The 18,275-nt window shown below is 37.2% G+C and overlaps 2 protein-coding genes across 3 annotated transcripts; one reads left to right on the forward strand and one right to left on the reverse strand.

Moving 5' to 3' along the window:
* Positions 1 to 706: 706 nt before the first annotated feature.
* Positions 707 to 12,632, reverse strand: LOC111321969 (T-complex protein 1 subunit beta). 2 transcript variants are annotated; one of them, XM_022924989.2, is made up of 17 exons: positions 12,499 to 12,632; positions 12,340 to 12,408; positions 11,994 to 12,059; positions 9,714 to 9,825; positions 9,142 to 9,218; positions 8,605 to 8,844; positions 7,719 to 7,794; positions 7,512 to 7,612; positions 7,339 to 7,404; positions 7,104 to 7,165; positions 6,847 to 6,950; positions 6,622 to 6,713; positions 3,038 to 3,194; positions 2,505 to 2,608; positions 2,069 to 2,168; positions 1,397 to 1,538; positions 707 to 1,101 (listed from the first exon to the last, which is right to left on the reverse strand). In XM_022924989.2, exons 1-17 carry the CDS (start codon positions 12,499 to 12,501, stop codon positions 1,071 to 1,073), a joined length of 1,602 nt encoding a protein of 533 aa, XP_022780724.2. In that variant the 5' UTR covers positions 12,502 to 12,632; the 3' UTR covers positions 707 to 1,070. The 2 variants fall into 2 exon arrangements, with proteins under 2 accessions (XP_022780724.2, XP_022780725.2); XM_022924990.2 differs by lacking the exons at positions 11,994 to 12,059; positions 12,340 to 12,408; positions 12,499 to 12,632 and adding an exon at positions 11,162 to 11,551.
* A 68-nt stretch (positions 12,633 to 12,700) lies between these two features.
* Positions 12,701 to 17,523, forward strand: LOC111321977 (ras-related protein Rab-21). The gene is made up of 8 exons (XM_022924998.2): positions 12,701 to 12,977; positions 14,433 to 14,492; positions 14,782 to 14,837; positions 15,232 to 15,283; positions 15,390 to 15,453; positions 15,547 to 15,601; positions 16,219 to 16,307; positions 16,745 to 17,523. Exons 1-8 carry the CDS (start codon positions 12,849 to 12,851, stop codon positions 16,888 to 16,890), a joined length of 651 nt encoding a protein of 216 aa, XP_022780733.1. The 5' UTR covers positions 12,701 to 12,848; the 3' UTR covers positions 16,891 to 17,523.
* The last annotated feature ends 752 nt before the right edge of the window (positions 17,524 to 18,275 follow it).

The following is an 18,275-nucleotide window of genomic DNA, read 5'->3' on the forward strand; positions in this document are numbered from 1 at the left end:
TTTGATAGCACCGGCGGCAGAACTCGGAGCTATGCACACCTAAACCAGTGCCCATGTATCACAGCAGTGAATAGTGCATTTTGCGCTCGCTGATTGGCTTATTCGCAAGTGCTTTGTGAAGACCATTCTCCTCAGAGCAACCGAAGAAACCATATTTTGAGTCAAAAGTTTAACCCTTTACACCGTTACTTCAGTATGCAAGTTAGCTATTGTACTTCAAGGGGAATTTGCCCAACACACAAGAGCTTCTTGAGATCGCAACCATTTCCTTTATTCTCGTAACCTTTAATTGATTATATTTGATTCAGGATTGGCAATGTTTGGAAAAATTAGATGCTTATTACTCTTATGGGTTAAAGGGTCAATTTCTGACAATATTTCACTGTTATGACAAACTTAAACTAAATCCTTTGGTTTATGTCTGATGTGGACCGAAACAGTTATTCTCCTCAGTATGAGTGGTGGATGTTTACCCCCGTTTCAGCGAACATTTTTTAATTGGCAACGAATCAAACATAGCAGGACTAGGCAAGGATTTTGCGGAATTTTAGACGCACTGTGCAATATGCGTGTTTTTTACTGCTGTCAGTCACTCAACTGACTTGCAGTAAGCAAGCCACACTTAGAAAAAAGAGGCTGTGTTAAGGCGCCGCATGCCCACAGAGTATGGGGGGTGGAGGGTCATTTACAGTAACAATCTTCACCATGAATTTTTATCATTTTTATTGCTTTATATTCTACTTTACTTTGTGAAGAAGCAACAGGGAGCATACTAATTTGAAAGTGAGTTGGTTATGTTATGATACGATTCACAGTTCAGGAACATACGAATCTTTCACACAGAAAGAGAAATAACATAAAATACACTCAGTCCGCTAGAAACGTCTCTTCTTTAGATGCCGTTTGTCCCACCAGAGTAGCGTTCTTGTACCCACATTAAACACAGTGATGCAACATTGTCGCAAGTTGGCACCATTTTAAAAACAGAATCATCATGTGCGCATACAGATATAATTTAGTCCATCTCTGTCAAGTTGGAGGGGGAATTCGACTCTTTTTTGGTACAACATCTATGGATGAGGGTGGTCATCTCTCCTGGGCCTGTGAATAAAACAAGAAAATCCACATGAAGACGTAATAAACTCAGATGTATCGTCATTTTACTCGAACAAAGTCATCGTTATGTTCCAACACTTTTAATCGACCCATTCATTAGCTGAAATAGATCGAACTCATAATGTTACACTGAAAGAGGTAATCGGCTGTCAGCGATCAATGTGACAGGACCAAACTCGGGAGGAGAGAAAACGTCAACTCGACTACACATTTTCATGAACTGGAAATATTTCGACAGTGTTAACGGGGCAAAAACGGAGAAAATCGGACAAGTTATTACCGTGGAGCGGCCTTGACGATGTTATCAACCCTAACAATCATTTCAGCTGCTTCTGCTGCTGATGCAAGAACTTGTTTCTTGACCTGGTAGGACTCGGTGATACCCATCTCAGCCATGTCCCCGATGCTGCCCTGATTCATGTCTGAAACACAATAGGACAAATTTCTCTAACTCTGTGCTTGTGTTCTTCAATAATTCTGCTCCACTTTTGCTGGAATACACCCCGGTGTGATTATAAATTATAGAAATTACTGGTCGTTGTAGAAATGGTCATTTTCAAAGGACGAAGCTGAGTTAATGTTCGCAACATGATGATTCTGCAATTCTGCGGTTTTTTTGGTTTTTGTTTCTTGTTTAAAAATTAATTTGACTAAGGCACTAACTCCCAGACAATAAGCTGATATCTGCTGTTTCACCGTTTAAACTCTACAGCCATGCTTAGAGGAGAACTGAACCCTCTGGTTAAATTGATAGACGCCTCAGGTTAACAATCAATTGTGAATCCAACTACAGGAGGAAATTCATAAACAACCAAAGGGAGTTCTATTGCTGACCATAGGTGGAAGAGGGCAATTGCACAAAATTAGGTCACTGGACATGATATGAAGGTAAAAACAGGGGGAGAGTACGTGTATTATCGAACGTTTCAACGCAGAAGCAAGTACTACTCACCCAGGCCGTACGTTTTCTTTCCTTCTGTGTGAGCTGCTCGAAGTTTTGCGACCAAATCAGCGCTGTCATAACCTGCATTGTCAGCTATGACGGTCGGTAGCTAATGACAGAACAATACATGAACACACTGCACATTATATCAATGTAAGTACCGGTAGATGTGATATTACAGGGCGGCTTCTGCTACCGAGGTAACGTAAAATTATGCGTGACCCCTACCAGTCTATAACAGGCTCTGAGTCAGCGGAAACGAGCAAAAGAGCAGACGCGTAAATCCGCCGCGTTTCTTCGCCCCCCTCCCCCCCGCAATCACCAACACCATTCCCTTGCATGCACCACTTTTTACTTGAGACTACATTTTCAAGAGTGTGAATTTGGAAATATTTCGCAGCTAATACAGTTTTTATCAAGCTATATACATGTAAATCTATTTTACCTGTCTCAGTGCAGCTGCAAAAGCTTCTAAAGCTGCAGCTTCTTTACCAGGAGTCTTTGCAGCCAGCTGTGAAACTGCATTGGCCATCAACATTTCTGAAGCACCTAAGAGGACATGCAAGAGAAAGGTAAATGTCTATTGTAAAGACAGAAGTTAAGGCTCTAGTTTTTTCAAGATGCACAAACCAAGACGAACGCTTACAAGAAGCTATGTTAAGCAACACAACCATTGAAACAAGCAAAGACAATGAAGACAAACCATCTCTATTTTCAGTATTTCAAGATGTTGCTATCATTAAAGAAAACTATTATCGTCAGGACAGTAAATTTATTGGAGATTTGTTAAGAGAAGATTTCTAGAAGGCATGGGAAGGCTATGTGTGGTTTTCAGCACAGTATCAAGGGCAGACAATTTACAGTGTACAAGCGCCGGTAGAACCAAGCACCATGCAAACTTTTACACTGACTAGTTTACTCCGCAAGAAGCCATAACAAAGACTTTGCACAGAAGATACATGACTTAGCTGATCCCACCTCCTCCACACACTGTTCTTGTTTCCTTGATAGTTTGTGTGAGAACACACAGTGCATCATGAAGCGACCGATCTGCTTCATCCAGGATCTGCTGGGTGGCACCTCTGATTACTATGGTGCAGGCCTCATTAAGCTTACAGCCAGAAAAATGGAGCAACTATGATGAAAATAAAATAATAAAACAAATAAGTGTAAGGAACAGAGTATAATGCTCATCCTTTTTTGTTGAAAAAAACACTACTGACCGCAAGGTCCACTTTTTGTCAGGCTTGATTGACATACTCATTTCTCCATTTAAAGAGAGGTTCATTTTACTGTTTAGGGACAGAATATCCTGAAAATGGTTCTGCTGCTGGCTGACAAAAATTATTAAAAATGAACTCTGAGGAATCAATTGAATGGTCAAATGAAAATATCCTTTTTACAGTCAAATGTATAGTTAGGTGAAGTAAGTTGGTGAGCTTTAAGGCAAGATGATTCACAACACTAAAATAGATTACTTATTGATATTGAGTTCATTATTTCAAGTGAGTTCCAAATAATAGTCCATTTAGTTCTGGCATTGTGGGTGAGTTACATTCATCTTCTTTTTTCTATGAGCAAATGATCCACATTATACTTTGCATTTCAAAAGACTGTTACAGTATTAAAAAGTGACTTCTTGCAACTAAAAACCTGGGCCCAGTTGTTCATAGAGCGGATAACACTATCCAGCGGATAAATCGCTATCCAGCAGATAAGCGTTAACAAAACGTACTGCGCTATCTACCGGATCCGGATAGAGATTTTATCCAGTGAATAGCATTATCCATCCTTGGTCAGCGGATGGGTTGGTCAGCGGATGTTGGTCAAGACGGTTGTGATTTTTGAGCTCCGCTAAGTTTCTTTATATTCTTTGCTTTTTCTTATTTTTGTATTCTGTATTTTTTTGTGTGTGTCCTTTCGTTTAACCTTTGTGCAATGCCTGGGTCAGATATAAGTGACCACTACTCTCAATTTTGCATCATCCATTCTCCATCTTTAAAATCTCGCTATCAGGGGACTAAAATCCGTGACTATTCGAGATTCTCGGAAGAAAACTTTATCAGTGACATTTCTCAAACTGACTGGACCGGTTTGATCTCTAATGGCTCTATTGACAAACGCTTTTCTTCGTTCTACAACAGATTGAATAAAATTGTTAATAGACATGCTCCTCTCAAATTTGTATCAAAACGCAAGGCCAAGCAACTATCTAAACCGTGGATAACTAGAGGTTTACGTAGATCAATAAAAATTAAGAACGATCTCTTTTACTCTGGTGACACGGCTACATACAAGTTGTACAGGAACACAATTTTAAGCCTTACTCGCCAGAGTAAAAGACTTTACTATCAATCCTATTTTAGTAGCAACCTAAATAATATGAAAAAAACTTGGGAGGGGATTAACACTTTAATTAATAAGCACAAAAAGACTAAGCTCGTATCGTCGCTCCAGCTTCCAGACAACCGGGGTACAACACAAAACCAATCAGAAATAGCTAATGCACTGAATTATCATTTCGCATCTGTCGGACCTAAACTTGCAAATAGCATACCATTATCCACCAGGGACTTTAAGGATTACCTAGGGAATTCAAATTACACCAATTCTTTCTTCTTTGACGCTGTCACTTCTACTGAAATTGAAATGGAAATTTTGAGTACTCAATCAAAAAAAGCCTACGGACTTTATTCATGTCCAGTTCGTCTTTTGAAGTCCGCACGTCAAGCTTTATCTCATACCCTAGCTGAACTAATGAACATGTCCATTTCAACTGGTATCTATCCCCACAAATTAAAGCATGCTGTAGTAATTCCAATTTATAAAGCGGATGATGAAACTGACCCAAACAATTATCGCCCAATATCGTTACTGTCCGTGTTTAATCGAATATTCGAAAAACTAATGTACAAACGCCTAAAATCTTTTATAAATAAAAATGATATATTTTTCACATCGCAATATGGATTTAGAGAGAACTGCTCAACTCAACATGCAATTCTGGATATTCTAAATACAATTCAAAACAACATTGATAAAAAATTACATTCCTGTGGCATTTTCATTGACTTGAAAAAGGCCTTCGACACAGTTGATCATTCGATTTTGTTGCATAAATTACACCATTATGGAATTAGAGGATTGATTAATGACTGGTTCTCATCATACTTGTCTGTCAGGATGCAATCAACCCAAATCGGTTCTATTGTCTCTAGCAAAGAGAGAATAGTGTGTGGAGTCCCTCAAGGTTCTATACTTGGTCCGCTTCTTTTCTTAATTTATGTCAATGATATGCATCGTTCCTCTAAAAAGTTTGACTTTTACCTATTTGCTGATGATACCAATTTACTATATGCAGAAAAAGATCTAAAGAAACTTGAAGTTGTCGTCAATGAAGAGATATTAAAGTTGTGTGAATGGCTGAATTCAAATAAATTATCTCTTAACGTATCCAAATCTAATTTCGTTATTTTTCATCCTTATCAACACAAACTATACCGAGAAGTAAACCTTAAAATACTTGATAATAACTCGGAGCAATTGGTATCTCTTGAACGTAAGACATATGTTAAATACCTAGGTGTTCTCATTGACGGTAATCTCTCCTGGAAGCATCATATTAACTACATTTCCACGAAAATAAGCAAAGGTATCGGTATTGTTGCAAGGCTAAGACACTTGGTACCGCTCACTACTCTTACAAACATTTACCGCTCGCTCATTGAACCGTATATTTCCTATGGTCTCGTTGCTTGGGGCCAAGCCGCCAATACTCATCTAAACAAAATCGTCATTTTACAAAAGCGGGTTCTTCGTCTAATGCACTTTTCCGATTATACATCTCACAGTGCTCCTCTTTTTAGTCGTTCGGGAATTCTACCGATAAAAATGCTTTACTTCAAATTGGTTGCCTCTCTGTTACATGACATCAAAAATCGCTGTGCTCCTCTCAATATTTCTGAACTTTTTACTCACTCTGAACAGGTTCATTCCTACTCTACTCGTTTCTCAGTAGCTGGAAGCTTTTATATAAAACAGGCGAGAACAAATCATCAGTTGTTTTCCTTTTCTAGAGTTGGTGCGAAAATATGGAATGGCATCCCCCCTGAAATTCGTAAGCTAAAGAAAGCACCTTTTAAACGTGAGCTAACTCACTTGCTTTTGAAAATTCTTGAAATTGAGGAGATGAATGTTGACTTGCGCTACCTTGACCTTTCTAGCTTATATTTGTATTTCAACTGATTAGCTTTCTCTTTGACCTGTTAAAAACTCCCTTGTGTGACTGGCTCAGTTAAAACCTTTAACATGATTATTACTACTATTATTTATTATTTATTTTTATTTGCTCATTTATTTATTTATTTCATTGTTGCGTGTGTGTGTGCGTGCGTGTGTGTGTGTGTGTGTGAGCCTATACAGTGTCTGTTTAGGTAGCCCGCCTAGAATAGCTTTGCTAACTGCGGGCTACAAAAGCCTTTATTTCTTTCATTTTAAAAAAATAAAGTCAATGTTGTTGTTGTTGTCCTTCGAACAACCAGAGCCAGATCAACAAATCTTACCTGGTCCTCACCAATCATAACCTCCTCAATCACTTTACACTCGCCAAGCATCACAAGCTCTGGACGGCCAAATGTTGATACAATTTCTCCACCTAAAAACATATTGAAAAATAAATCACCCATAAAATTTCCTTGACAATTTATAAATTGACTTCTGTAGTTTTCCGGTACAGCACAAGAGAAGCAGTAACAGTTTAACAAAAGAAATTACTGAGGTTTTCCTACCTAATACCAAGGCTAATCTCTCAACACCTTCAAAGTCAGCATGTTCAATTGCCATGACACCAGCATCAGCAAATAACTGCTCTGGATAGTTATAGATAAGTTGTCTAAGAAAAAGGAAACTCAATAAGTTCATCTTTCATACTAGTTATCACTTTCGCTCTCTTCAACGGAAAGTTTGTAACAGTTTTGCATTATACTAAAACTAACAATCCATAAAAACTGGCTGTATATGTTCTTTTGTACATGTGTATGCTCACCTATTAATAAAACAAGAAATATCATGCTTGAGAATCATGTCCACTTTTTCTTTCATCTTATGCTGAAGAGCAAATAGCAACATGTCATCTCAACAATCTCCATTCAATATATTTATAAAAATTCAGTCACAATATTTGAACTCTGAAATATTAAAAAAAAATAAATAAACACAGTACATGGAAAGATCACTACAGTCATCCATGCAAAAACTGGACCACCAAACACAAAACTAACCTTTTCAGCAAGCTCTAATTCTGCTATCTTTGCAGTTGATTCCACCCTCACTCGGGAACCAAATACCTGTTGGAAGACAACTAAATAGTTCACATTGGTACACACAACGACAAACCTCTTCCCAAAAGCTCATTAATTCTACATTTTTCCAAAAAAATATTTCAATAACTCACCTTGATTTTATCTGCATCCATTGGTGTGTTTGCAATAAGGATCTTTGCATTTTCTATTCTTTTTGGTTGATTTACACCAATCTTCTTGTCGAGCAAAAATCCTGTTATAATGGTGAATAATGTAACTTTGTATTCGTAAAAACCTTTGATTCACTGCCACAATTTTCATCACTTATCAAGCTTGACATGTTATTGACTACCGCATACCTTCATCCAAGTATGAGTCAACCAGGTTTCCACCAAGTTTTTTGATAATCTGAATGGCATCCAAGTTTCCACTGCCCTGAAATTTTAAGAAAAACCAGACCACCATCTACCTCAAACCATATATATATCATTTCAAATAGAAACACTCATCAATAAATATATCTTATTAACCAAGCGCGAGGGCCGTATTGGGAGAATATTGGCCTGAGGTCTTGACAGTACGGACCGAGCGCAGCTCGGTCCGTACAATAAAGACCAAGGGCTGATATTCTTCCAGTACGGTCCCGAGCAAGCTTGGTTAATAAGAGATTTATTATATGACTGAAGTTCAAAGGGACACAAGTGCGGTATCATTCGGGACCATTCGGGACAGTGCCTGGTCCAATACTGGAGAATATTGGACCGGCAATAGAGCATTTTGATTAGTTGATTTTAATTATTGGCCCTCTGACTGTCCGAGTCGTGTAATAAACATTGTTAAGAAATCCTAAAAAATGATCTTATCATGACCAATCAATTTACCACAACACTACAAGTACAAGCAATCTATGCACATCACTTGATACAATTTACTTATTTATGAAATATGACGAGTTTCAACTATTACAATCTAGCATCATTTCAATTCAGGCATCTGATAAACTGACCGACCATTGTCCACTGTTTAGCTTCCTACCATTCAGAACTCTTTAATTCTATCCATTCAATTTTAAATGTATTTACACTGTTTTCCAAATAGCACAGAGGTACTTTCAACAACTGTACACCGCTTTATGCTAGAGTGGTGACCCAGTCAATAACAAAAAAACATCTTAATCAAAATTTAAGTACATGTAGTAGTTACAACTATGAATTCATTCCAACACAATCATAGAATGTGTTTCACCTTAAGCCTTAACACTGCTTCAACAGCAAGAGTTGCAAAATGATCTCTATGCTGAACCAAAATTTTTGAACTGAGTGTTGTTCTTGCAATATTCATCAAGTCCTCTTTAAACTTTTGTTCATCACTGCTGTGATCAACAGCAGCTGCTTCCAAGGCCTTCTGCGCAACAGATACTGCTTTCCGCCAACCAGACACAATAATCTGGGGATGTACCTTGCAGGACACAAGTTTTTCAGCCTCCTGAAATAGAACATTGGCCAAATATTATTACAGTGTAGCAAAATCTACATTCCAGCAACATCAATGTATGAAGGCAGCTACATGTCTTTGTCATCATTCTTGTTGTTGTTTTTCACAAAAACATACATTTCTTGGAAACCTCATGAGTCCACAACATTTTGATCACTGTAATGATGAATGTCGATGTCAATAAATGAGTATAAATCAGTGGAAACCACTGTCATTTTGTCAATCGGATCACCTTATCTGGTTCATGATCTTAGTTTTTTACAACATTTATATCCTTGCAAACCATACCCGCAGCAGTTCACAAGCCAGGACTGTCACACTGGTTGTGCCATCCCCAACTTCATTATCTTGAACTTTTGATAATTCTACAGTAAACAAAAGAAACATGTAAGATAACTTGCAAAAAACACATTGAAATTTTCCGATTTTATAAGCCGACAAGAGGTGATACATAACTTCAATATGTGGGCAGGATGCAATGCTATGGACAGGCATTCCATCAACTGGGCATAGTAAAACCCCTCGTCCCCGGAGTTGCGGTTTGGGGTCAGGTCACTTGTCTTCTTTTAACAAATGAGCCACACATTACAATCAGAATTCGGTATTATGCCTAAGTGCATGCATATCTTTGCAAGTAGTGTAACAATCATTTCTATTCTATGATATCACATGAATTTTACAACTGCAACCTTCTTTTACAACTGCAACGTCAGCTTTTGAAATCGTTACGGTGGCCATTTCAACTTTGTTGATAGATCCAAATTATTTCGTTACCCCACCAACGCAGCCCCAAATAGTTTCTTTAGAAACTATCAGCCTTTCTTCTTGAATAGGCATTAATATAGAACTATCTTGCTTACCCACAAGAATTTTTGCAGCTGGATTATCAACTCCAATAGATTTTAGGATTGTTGCTCCATCATTTGTAACTTGAATTTCTTCAGCCTTGCTAAAAGACTGCAGAACTTTGTCCTGTGAAGTAAATCAAACACAGTACTTAAAAAAATAATAATAAATAACAAATTCCACAAAACACAGTATTTGTGACCTCTCACGGGAAAACGTTCCGAATGGTTAGCCATTCTTAAACGGATAGCCGTTCACCAGCCATTCATCGGCCGTTCGACTGGTTTGGCATGCCGTTTGAATGACTCAAGCTATCCGTTCTTGAATATTCATCATCCGTTCGAGCCGTTCGAGCTATCCATTTAAGAAACTTCATCATCCGTTCGAACACCTCTAGCTATCCGTTCTTGAATATTCATAATCCGTTCGAACGCCTCCAGCTACCCGTTCTTGAATATTCATCATCCGTTCGAACAGTTCGAGCTATCCGTTCGAGAAAATTTATCAGGCGTTCACTTCGCACTTTGGCAACGATGGTAGAAACATTTTCGGTGTGATCGTAATCCATATCTTCTCTCGTTGAATTCTCCATTTTGTGATTGTGTGAAATGGCGGTAATTGACACAAGTTGTTAGCAGTGACCAAGGCAACACATTTTTGATGGAGTGACAGGGAAGCTGGGATTATTTAAATTTAAACCCATTGAAGTTGAGAACTATGCTTTTCGCGTGCAAGTTCCTTGGTTGTACATTATCTTAATCGGTCGAATTCAATGATAAAAATATTAATTATAATCCATTTGAATGCGCCGAAAGCGAAGTCGAGTTATTGAAACGATTGAGTTTCAACTCGTTTCAAGTTATCTTTTCACAGATTGTGTCAAATACCTCGCGTTACTTAACACCGCGTCACCCAACGCGTGATGCTTTCATGAAATAATCCTTCGCTTTGGCTCAAGACAAGAGCTTGGGACGCCTGTGTCAGCATTCATTTTGACGAAACCATCTGTTCAAATAATTTCTACAGGCCATCACTTGTTCGACCGCTTAGCCGTTTATCCATTTGATCTCATCTGTGAGGCTCATCTCTGTGTTCGAAAAATTAGCCGTTCATCCCTTCGATAATTTTCATTAGCCGTTCATCCGTTCGAAAATTTTAATTAGCCGTTCATCCATTCGACCTCATCCGTTCGAAAATTTTAATTAGCCGTTCACCCGTTCGACCTTGTCCGTTCGAATTTTTTCACTAGCTGTTCATCTGTTTGACATCATCCGTTCGAAAATTTTAATTAGCCGTTCATCCATTCATAGTATCCGTTTCGAACGGCTTTCCAAGCCGTTCGTCACCCGTTCGCTTGCCGTTCCGTTCACTGTTTGAACGGCTACCGTTAGGAACGTTTTCGCGTGAGAGGTCACATTTATGTTAATAGCACGTGACATAGTATTTCTTTCCAACCATTTACCATACATGTCATTGTCTCACAAGTAATTTGCAAGATCCAAACTGATTAGCAACACCAAACAGAGAAGTAACACCATCCCTAATTGTGATTTGGACTGGCCTCCATTACAGAAAAGAAGAAAGTCTGCACGTTTAACCATGTTCTACAAGATTCTCCATGGCGAAGTCCAGATGGAACTCCCAAATTATATCAAGAAGAAAAACCATCAATTAAGATCATATCATAAGGATAAATACATAGAAATAAAACCGAACACTGAAACGTATAAGAATTCATTTTATTGTAGAACAATCAGAGACTGGAACTCCTTACCAAATAGTGTTTTAGGAATTGATAAATTAATTTTAAAGATGCAATTAGGGGAATTTAACCTTTAACATATGTATATATATATATATATCATTTATTTTTACATTTTTTATCTCATTTTGTTATTTATTATTGTTATTTTATGTCTTGCGTGATGGCCCCCCTTTGCAAGACTAATAAATGTAGATGTAGATGTAGACTTTCAAACATCTACTCAGTATTGCAGTAGACACATGTACGCATTGCATACCTATTTTTTTAGAGGTTAATGCGGAAATATGAAGAGAGGAACTGAATAAATAACCAATAGAAAGACAAAAGATATCCAAACTTCACGAAGCACAATTAAGGATAACTGTCACAAGATGGCATGTCACCACTGGTCCTCTCTGTTTACAAGTTTTGTTTATCAGCAGGGGATGTTCCAAACTCACAACTTGTTGTAACAAGCAGAGAAAATAACACGATGATCAAGGTATAAGCATGGGAAACACAGATTGCAAAAGCATGCAGTATACTTTACCATTCCTTTCGGACCAAGAGTGCTCTTGACTAGATCTCCTATAGCTATGGCACCAACAAATGACGACTGGAAATAAGCAAAGAAATTGTACACAATCTGCTGCCTCATCCACTGGTCAACACGATTGTAAATCATCAAACGCTGGGTGTGCCTACACATTTGATTTGACAGGTTTATGGCTTCATGCGAAAGATAACTTAAATCAGACGCAACCTTAAGATTCGTGATTTCAAAAGCAGACTCTAAGCAGCAGATAAGTAGCCACATGACAGAACTGGAGTACACTTGGCGAACAATCTAACGCAAGAAAGACAAATTATGAAATCGAAATTTCTTCTATGCTTACAAGGCGAGCTGTCTCGGCTCTCTCTTCCTCGGCACCTTGGTTGAGAATCTGAACTGGGTTGAGCGAGACCTGAAAAAAGAAAAGTCATATACATGAATGAGCTTTTATATTTTTTCATTTTGGGTACAGATTTGAGTAAAGGAAATAAAGTAGAATTACCATTTTTGTACAATTTTACATAAACACGTGTGACTTCTGAAAATTTGAAGTTTCCAACGCTGTTGAGCCTGCGTTCACCTTGGGTTACACTCACATTATCACTCATTTAAGGTGAATCGGAATATACCAACAGTACTCCGGAGAGTTACGAAGTGTACTCGAGTTTTTCCGAATATACTTCCGCAAACATCGATAAGTGACGTCAGTGTCACGAGGATAATTTCGGCAGTTGTAAAACAGAAAATGGAGTCCGGAACTTGAGTGAAAATCATAGTAATAAGAGCATAAAATACTGTTTTACCTTACTTCTGATCAAGAGTTAGGTTTTATCGAGATCACAAATCGTGGGGATGGCTTCAGCATCGCGGAAAAACCAATTCAAAGTGGTTTTGCTAGGGGAGGGCTGCGTTGGGAAGACCTCCCTTATGCTCCGATACGTACAAGACAAGTTTAACGATAAGCATTTAACAACCCTGCAAGTAAGTCATAGTCGTGCTAGGCGAGAAGTAAACCTGGCTCAGTGCCATTACATGAAACGGTATATGGGATTCGGAAAATGGGCATAAACTGAAGAATTACTTCATCATAGCCAGTCGAGCCAGACTGGAAACCGGTCTATTGCTTCACACGGTTTCTGCTATCAGAACTTAATAGACAATGTATTTGTGTTAATGGTTTCGAAGTATCTGTTTAAGAAATATTTGGGTAATCGAGGATATTAGATTATTTGGCCATACGATGAAATTGAAAAATGTCTGAACTAAAGAATGATTCAAAACTTCGTACTAAAGTGATCATGATTTATATTAACACCTCATATAGACTTCGTACAAAACGTATACTATTCTAAAATAGACGATTACATAGATCCGAATAGTTCTGTACATTTCGTGCATTATTCCCGCCAGAAGTTAATTTGAATACAAGTAAGAAATAGACATGGAGGGGTTTGCTTTGATCTAGTTAAAAAAGAAGTTGGGACGACAAAACTGAAACACAACCGGATGTCACTGTACATGTCTTGTTTGGACTTACATCAGTTAAAGACAGAACACGAGACGACTGAGTTACCTGGCTGCCTAAATATATTTCATTTAGGGATGTAAAGGAATTTTGTGCACCAGTGATTGATTTTCTTGACTATCTCTTTGTGTTAACAACTTCATTTTTGAGTATGTATGTTGTACACAAAAAATTCTAATTGTTTGATAACACAATGGAAAATATTAAGTTTGAACATTTCATGAATTTTGTCCATAGACGAGGCAAAAAATCTTAAACACTTCAGACATGTAAACATTTGAGAAAAAGTTTTAGGAATTAAAGAAAGTCTTAAGGCAGATGTCACACTTTCCAACCTACATCCCTTTAATTTGAATGGTAAAAGTACATGGAGCATATTTAAAGGGTTGAGCTATGAAAGGCCTGGACACACGTGGTACTGTGTTGTTTTTACACGCTGTGGGTGTAGGGTATAGCCATTCCTTGTTCCCTCAAAACTGCAACTGTTGGTGTACAGTCATTCGGTTGTTGATGTTAAACCTCAGCAACCAAACTGCTGAACACAATTGAGTTACAAACCACACCATTGACTGGGACTCTTCACAATGTTTAACCTACCAACTTAAAAACATCTTACCCTGGAAATCCTGTTCAATGATTCCCTTCAACATGTATCCAACCAGTTCATGATGTTTACACAAACATACCAAACTGAAGGACCTCACACTCCTCAAAACTATTAAATCAGAACTGACTTACAATGAAGACTTCTCTCTCTCAGATGATCAGACTATCAAGACCATGTTTTAGTTGTTATTATTATTTTTATTGACTGCATTCAACTTCAGAATGAAATCAGGCACATGTAATTAACCTTTATAGGGTGTGCATTGTAATAAGTGAAGTGAAAAAGTCTCCTTGTTTCTTTTCAGGCGTCATTCTTAAATAAAAGATTAAATATAGATGGTCAAAGAGTGAACATTGCAATATGGGTGAGTACCGGTATATTGATTCAAAGTTACCACACTGCTTATTGATAAAAAGAGTTTGCATTACTATGAATTGACCCAATTTATTTATTATTGCAAGTTTAAAGAGAAATTTCTAGTTATTGCAAAACTCCAGAGAAAAATAAAAATAAAAGTCTAAAGAGAGACTATGTCTAAAGCCAGAATAGGCTTCAGACTACAATATTTAACATTTATTTATTTTTTTAATGCCACGACATAATGACTTGTCATCTTAAATAAATTTCTCAGTCAGAAAATTTTCTATTTACAGGACACAGCAGGTCAAGAAAGATTTCATGCTTTAGGACCAATTTACTACAGAGATAGGTGGGAACATACTCTCATAGTGTTCTGTTGTGTGCTTTATTCAACAAGTAGCTTCCATGTTTTTTGTGGGGTGTCTGGTCTTTAATAGACCACAGAGGATGTCAAAATGTAGTAAGAACAAGGAAGTGGCATACAAGATGCAGCCATGAAGGTTATTCATCTTTAATCAAATGTTGATGTTGTCTGGGATCTCTTACTAAACAGACCCATGGCCACATAAAATCTTTTTGTTTTTGATAGTAAAATATTGTTATTGGTGACATCATCTAAGCATCTGTCCTTTAAAAGATCACAAGAATTAATCAGAATGCATGTATGAATTCAGCTCATTATTTTATCATGAAGTTATTGTTAGGCTAAATTGAATTGATTTTTTTTTTTTCATTTTTTGCAGTAATGGTGCAATTCTAGTTTATGATATAACAGATGAAGATTCCTTTTTCAAGGTAATAGAAGTCACTATGTTACTTGACTGTTGTAAGTGGACAGTTTATTAAACATTTTAGCATTAAAATTTATTTCCTCAGCTGTATATTTTCCTTATTAAAACAGGTGAAAAATTGGGTCAAGGAACTAAAGAAAATGTTAGGGGAAGATATTGCACTCTGCATTGCAGGTAATAATGTCCACTTGTAGTTCTTGTCTGTTAAGATAGACATCACTTCTTTTGATAAGCCATATTTAGATATTCAATAATTGTCTATAATAGGAAACAAAATTGACCTTGAAAAAGACAGACATGTGGAGGCGTCAGAGGCAGAAGCGTAAGTTTGTTATCTCTAAGTTCCTTGTTGCTTTTATTACATTCTTAAAAACAAAAGTCAGCATACTGTAGACACTCCATTTGCCAGGTCACTAAGCTACTGTAATCATTCAATGAAAACGAACATTTGAAGCTGCAAGAAAAAATGTCTACTCTACAGATCAGAGGACAATAGGAATCAGCTCCAGTAGGTTTGTGTTTAAGCTGGTTAAAATTTATTATTTCAAACTTTTTTGTTGATGAAGAATGTGCTGAAAACTGACAAAACTCAAGCACAATTAGAACTGGATTGGTAAACTCGGTTTTCCTAAAGGACTCCACACAATTGTTATGCTAATTTCTTGGATTGCTTGGGTCAGGTCTTTGTGTACAACTCATGTACAAGGCAAGGGTGAATTCTTGGGCAGATTTTTTGGTCGCAAAAGGTTGACCTACACACAAGTAAATACAGTAAGCTGCAATCGCAGACAAGCCACACCCTTAGTTAGGAAACTTAATATTAAATAGCCATGAATATGAAAGTTATCTTGGAAACTGAATGGTGAGCATTTAATAACTTGGTCCTAGATCATGATAAACAGGTGTTCTAAATCAGATACTCGTTCATTACAATTCCAGGTATGCTAAGACAGTAGGGGCAAAGCACTTCCATACATCAGCAAAACTTAACAAAGGTGTAGAAGAAATGTTCTTTGAGCTTGCAAAACGTAAGTGTTATTTTATATTTTTCTAGCCACGCGATGAAATCCTCCTTAAAACCCTTCACAAATAGTTTGCTGTTTGTTCAGGGTGGTTTGTGTATCTGGAAAATTGTAACTGAAAAAGTTGGTGACCATCTTCTCCATGAGTCACCTTTTTTTGTCCTGTTTTGGTCAATTCTTGCCTCTCTGGTATTTATCTTTGCTGAAAATGTGATAACCCCTCTTTTAATGTTACCCTCCATTGAAAAAAATACCAGTAGACAAAATTTCCTTAAATTAAAAATTTGTCACTGCTTTGTAATATACTTGGGAAAAAAGTTCTTGCAAAATACTCGGTGGATTCCATCGTGGTTATACTATGGCAGTTATCAGTTAAGTTAACTTTAGTTATTGCACTAAGAGCACATTGCAATTGGTGATATCTGTTATGTTTTTCCTCAAAGAGATGTTGGAGAGACAAGAAAAAAGTGAGGGCAATCGTGATGGAATACCTGACAAAGGGACTAGCAGGCGGAAGAATGTGGTTATAGTTGATGAACAACCCCAGCGACAGAGCAGTGGCGGCTGTTGTGGTGGAGGGGGATCATAGAGCTTATTATGTGCAAACTGTGGTTGCAAAATCAATAAGTATTCTTCCTTGTCTCTGTAATATAGAGCTTTAGGTAAAGTAAAGGTTAGTTTATAAACAGTTGATAGTGAGGGGGTAATGTTTTGCAAGGAGGAAGTGGTCTGAAGTCATGTTTGATAGTCCTGAAAACTACAGATCTTTACAATGTGTAGTGTGGAATTGAATGAATTAGTTCAGTATTCCTTACATCAATTATTTTCTCTCTCTCAGTACCAATTGCCTGTCACTTCTATTAAAGCTGGTAATTAGACTTTAGCAATGTTCCTATGTATGTGGCATTTGAGTACTGTACTATAGATGCAGGTGTAAATTGATGAAAAATAAATATTAACCAGTGTGAACTAATGTAGTTCTTGAGGGGTTGAAGAATTAGACTGAAAAGCTGTCTGTTGGCCTGTTTACTGAAATGATCAAAGTTGTCTAATACATGTATCTGGCTCTTTTTAAAACTGAAAAGGAAAGATGACCACCTGAGTGTTGTGATATGTCACCATGAAATAATTTGAGGATGTATGACCCAAAGAAGTGCATTTATCTTATTTTAGCTTTATGGACTCACTTATTTAAATAAAAGTGATTATCATTGTGACAATATTCTTAGCTTTGTTTAAAATGCAATGTTAGGACAATCTTTTTTTTAGAGCCATGTAACTTATGGTAACTCAAATGACATACCATAATTTTGGTTTTGATAACAAGTGATAAGCCTGCAGTTGTAGCCTCCATGTCACTTTTGAGGTCTCATGCATTCATAACAAAAGACCACATTAACATGATTGGGCGAGGTTCAGTTGCATGTATTGCACAATTAAAAGATAAATTATGCCAAATACAGCTGAGTTATCAGAGGTCAGACCAGATCTGGATTGAAAAGGTCCTTTTGTGAAATATTTGAATTCAAAGCACAGATCTCTCTCCTTATGACTGTATGTGATGCCACGATGTTTAGAATGTGGTCAATGAGGGCTGTCAATGAGGGCTGCAACCTGTAACACCTGTTGCAAAATTACAGGTAAAGAAGTCAATTGCTGTCAGGTCACACATGGCCAAATTTTACACTGCTATGGGTGATGATAATCCTTCAGAACTTATTGCTAGTCCTGCTTGCTGTCTAGCAAGTCTCTCTAATTGTTGTTTTACTTGGTAAATGTTTCCCAAGCTTATATGAGAGATGTTTTTACTTTATAAAAAATGAAACTTAAACATTGGGTAATGCTAGTTATGCTACTTTTTACCAATGTAGTAACTGAGAAGTTATTATTAAGTTGTGTATGCTATCTGTGTTTAAGGATTATTACATTGCTTGCTGTAAAATCACCACAATACTTTCTTTCCTTTTTGTAATT

The sequence above is a fragment of the Stylophora pistillata genome, chromosome 1, assembly GCF_964205215.1.
Source record: "Stylophora pistillata chromosome 1, jaStyPist1.2, whole genome shotgun sequence".
Classification (NCBI taxonomy): Eukaryota; Metazoa; Cnidaria; class Anthozoa; order Scleractinia; family Pocilloporidae; genus Stylophora; species Stylophora pistillata.

What these genes read in the sequence shown, in the direction of transcription:
- LOC111321969 (XM_022924989.2), bottom strand. An exon ending in ATTTCTTGTTTTATTAATAG is followed by an intron (nt 6,951 to 7,103) that starts GTGAGCATACAC and finishes CCTTTTTCTTAG; the next exon opens with ACAACTTATCTATAACTATC. An exon ending in ATCGTCAAGGCCGCTCCACG is followed by an intron (nt 1,102 to 1,396) that starts GTAATAACTTGT and finishes TTTTATTCACAG; the next exon opens with GCCCAGGAGAGATGACCACC.
- LOC111321977 (XM_022924998.2), top strand. Translation starts at nt 12,849, where the DNA reads ATGGCTTCAGCATCGCGGAAAAACCAATTCAAAGTGGTTTTGCTAGGG. An exon ending in CCAATTTACTACAGAGATAG is followed by an intron (nt 14,838 to 15,231) that starts GTGGGAACATAC and finishes CATTTTTTGCAG; the next exon opens with TAATGGTGCAATTCTAGTTT. An exon ending in TATTGCACTCTGCATTGCAG is followed by an intron (nt 15,454 to 15,546) that starts GTAATAATGTCC and finishes TGTCTATAATAG; the next exon opens with GAAACAAAATTGACCTTGAA.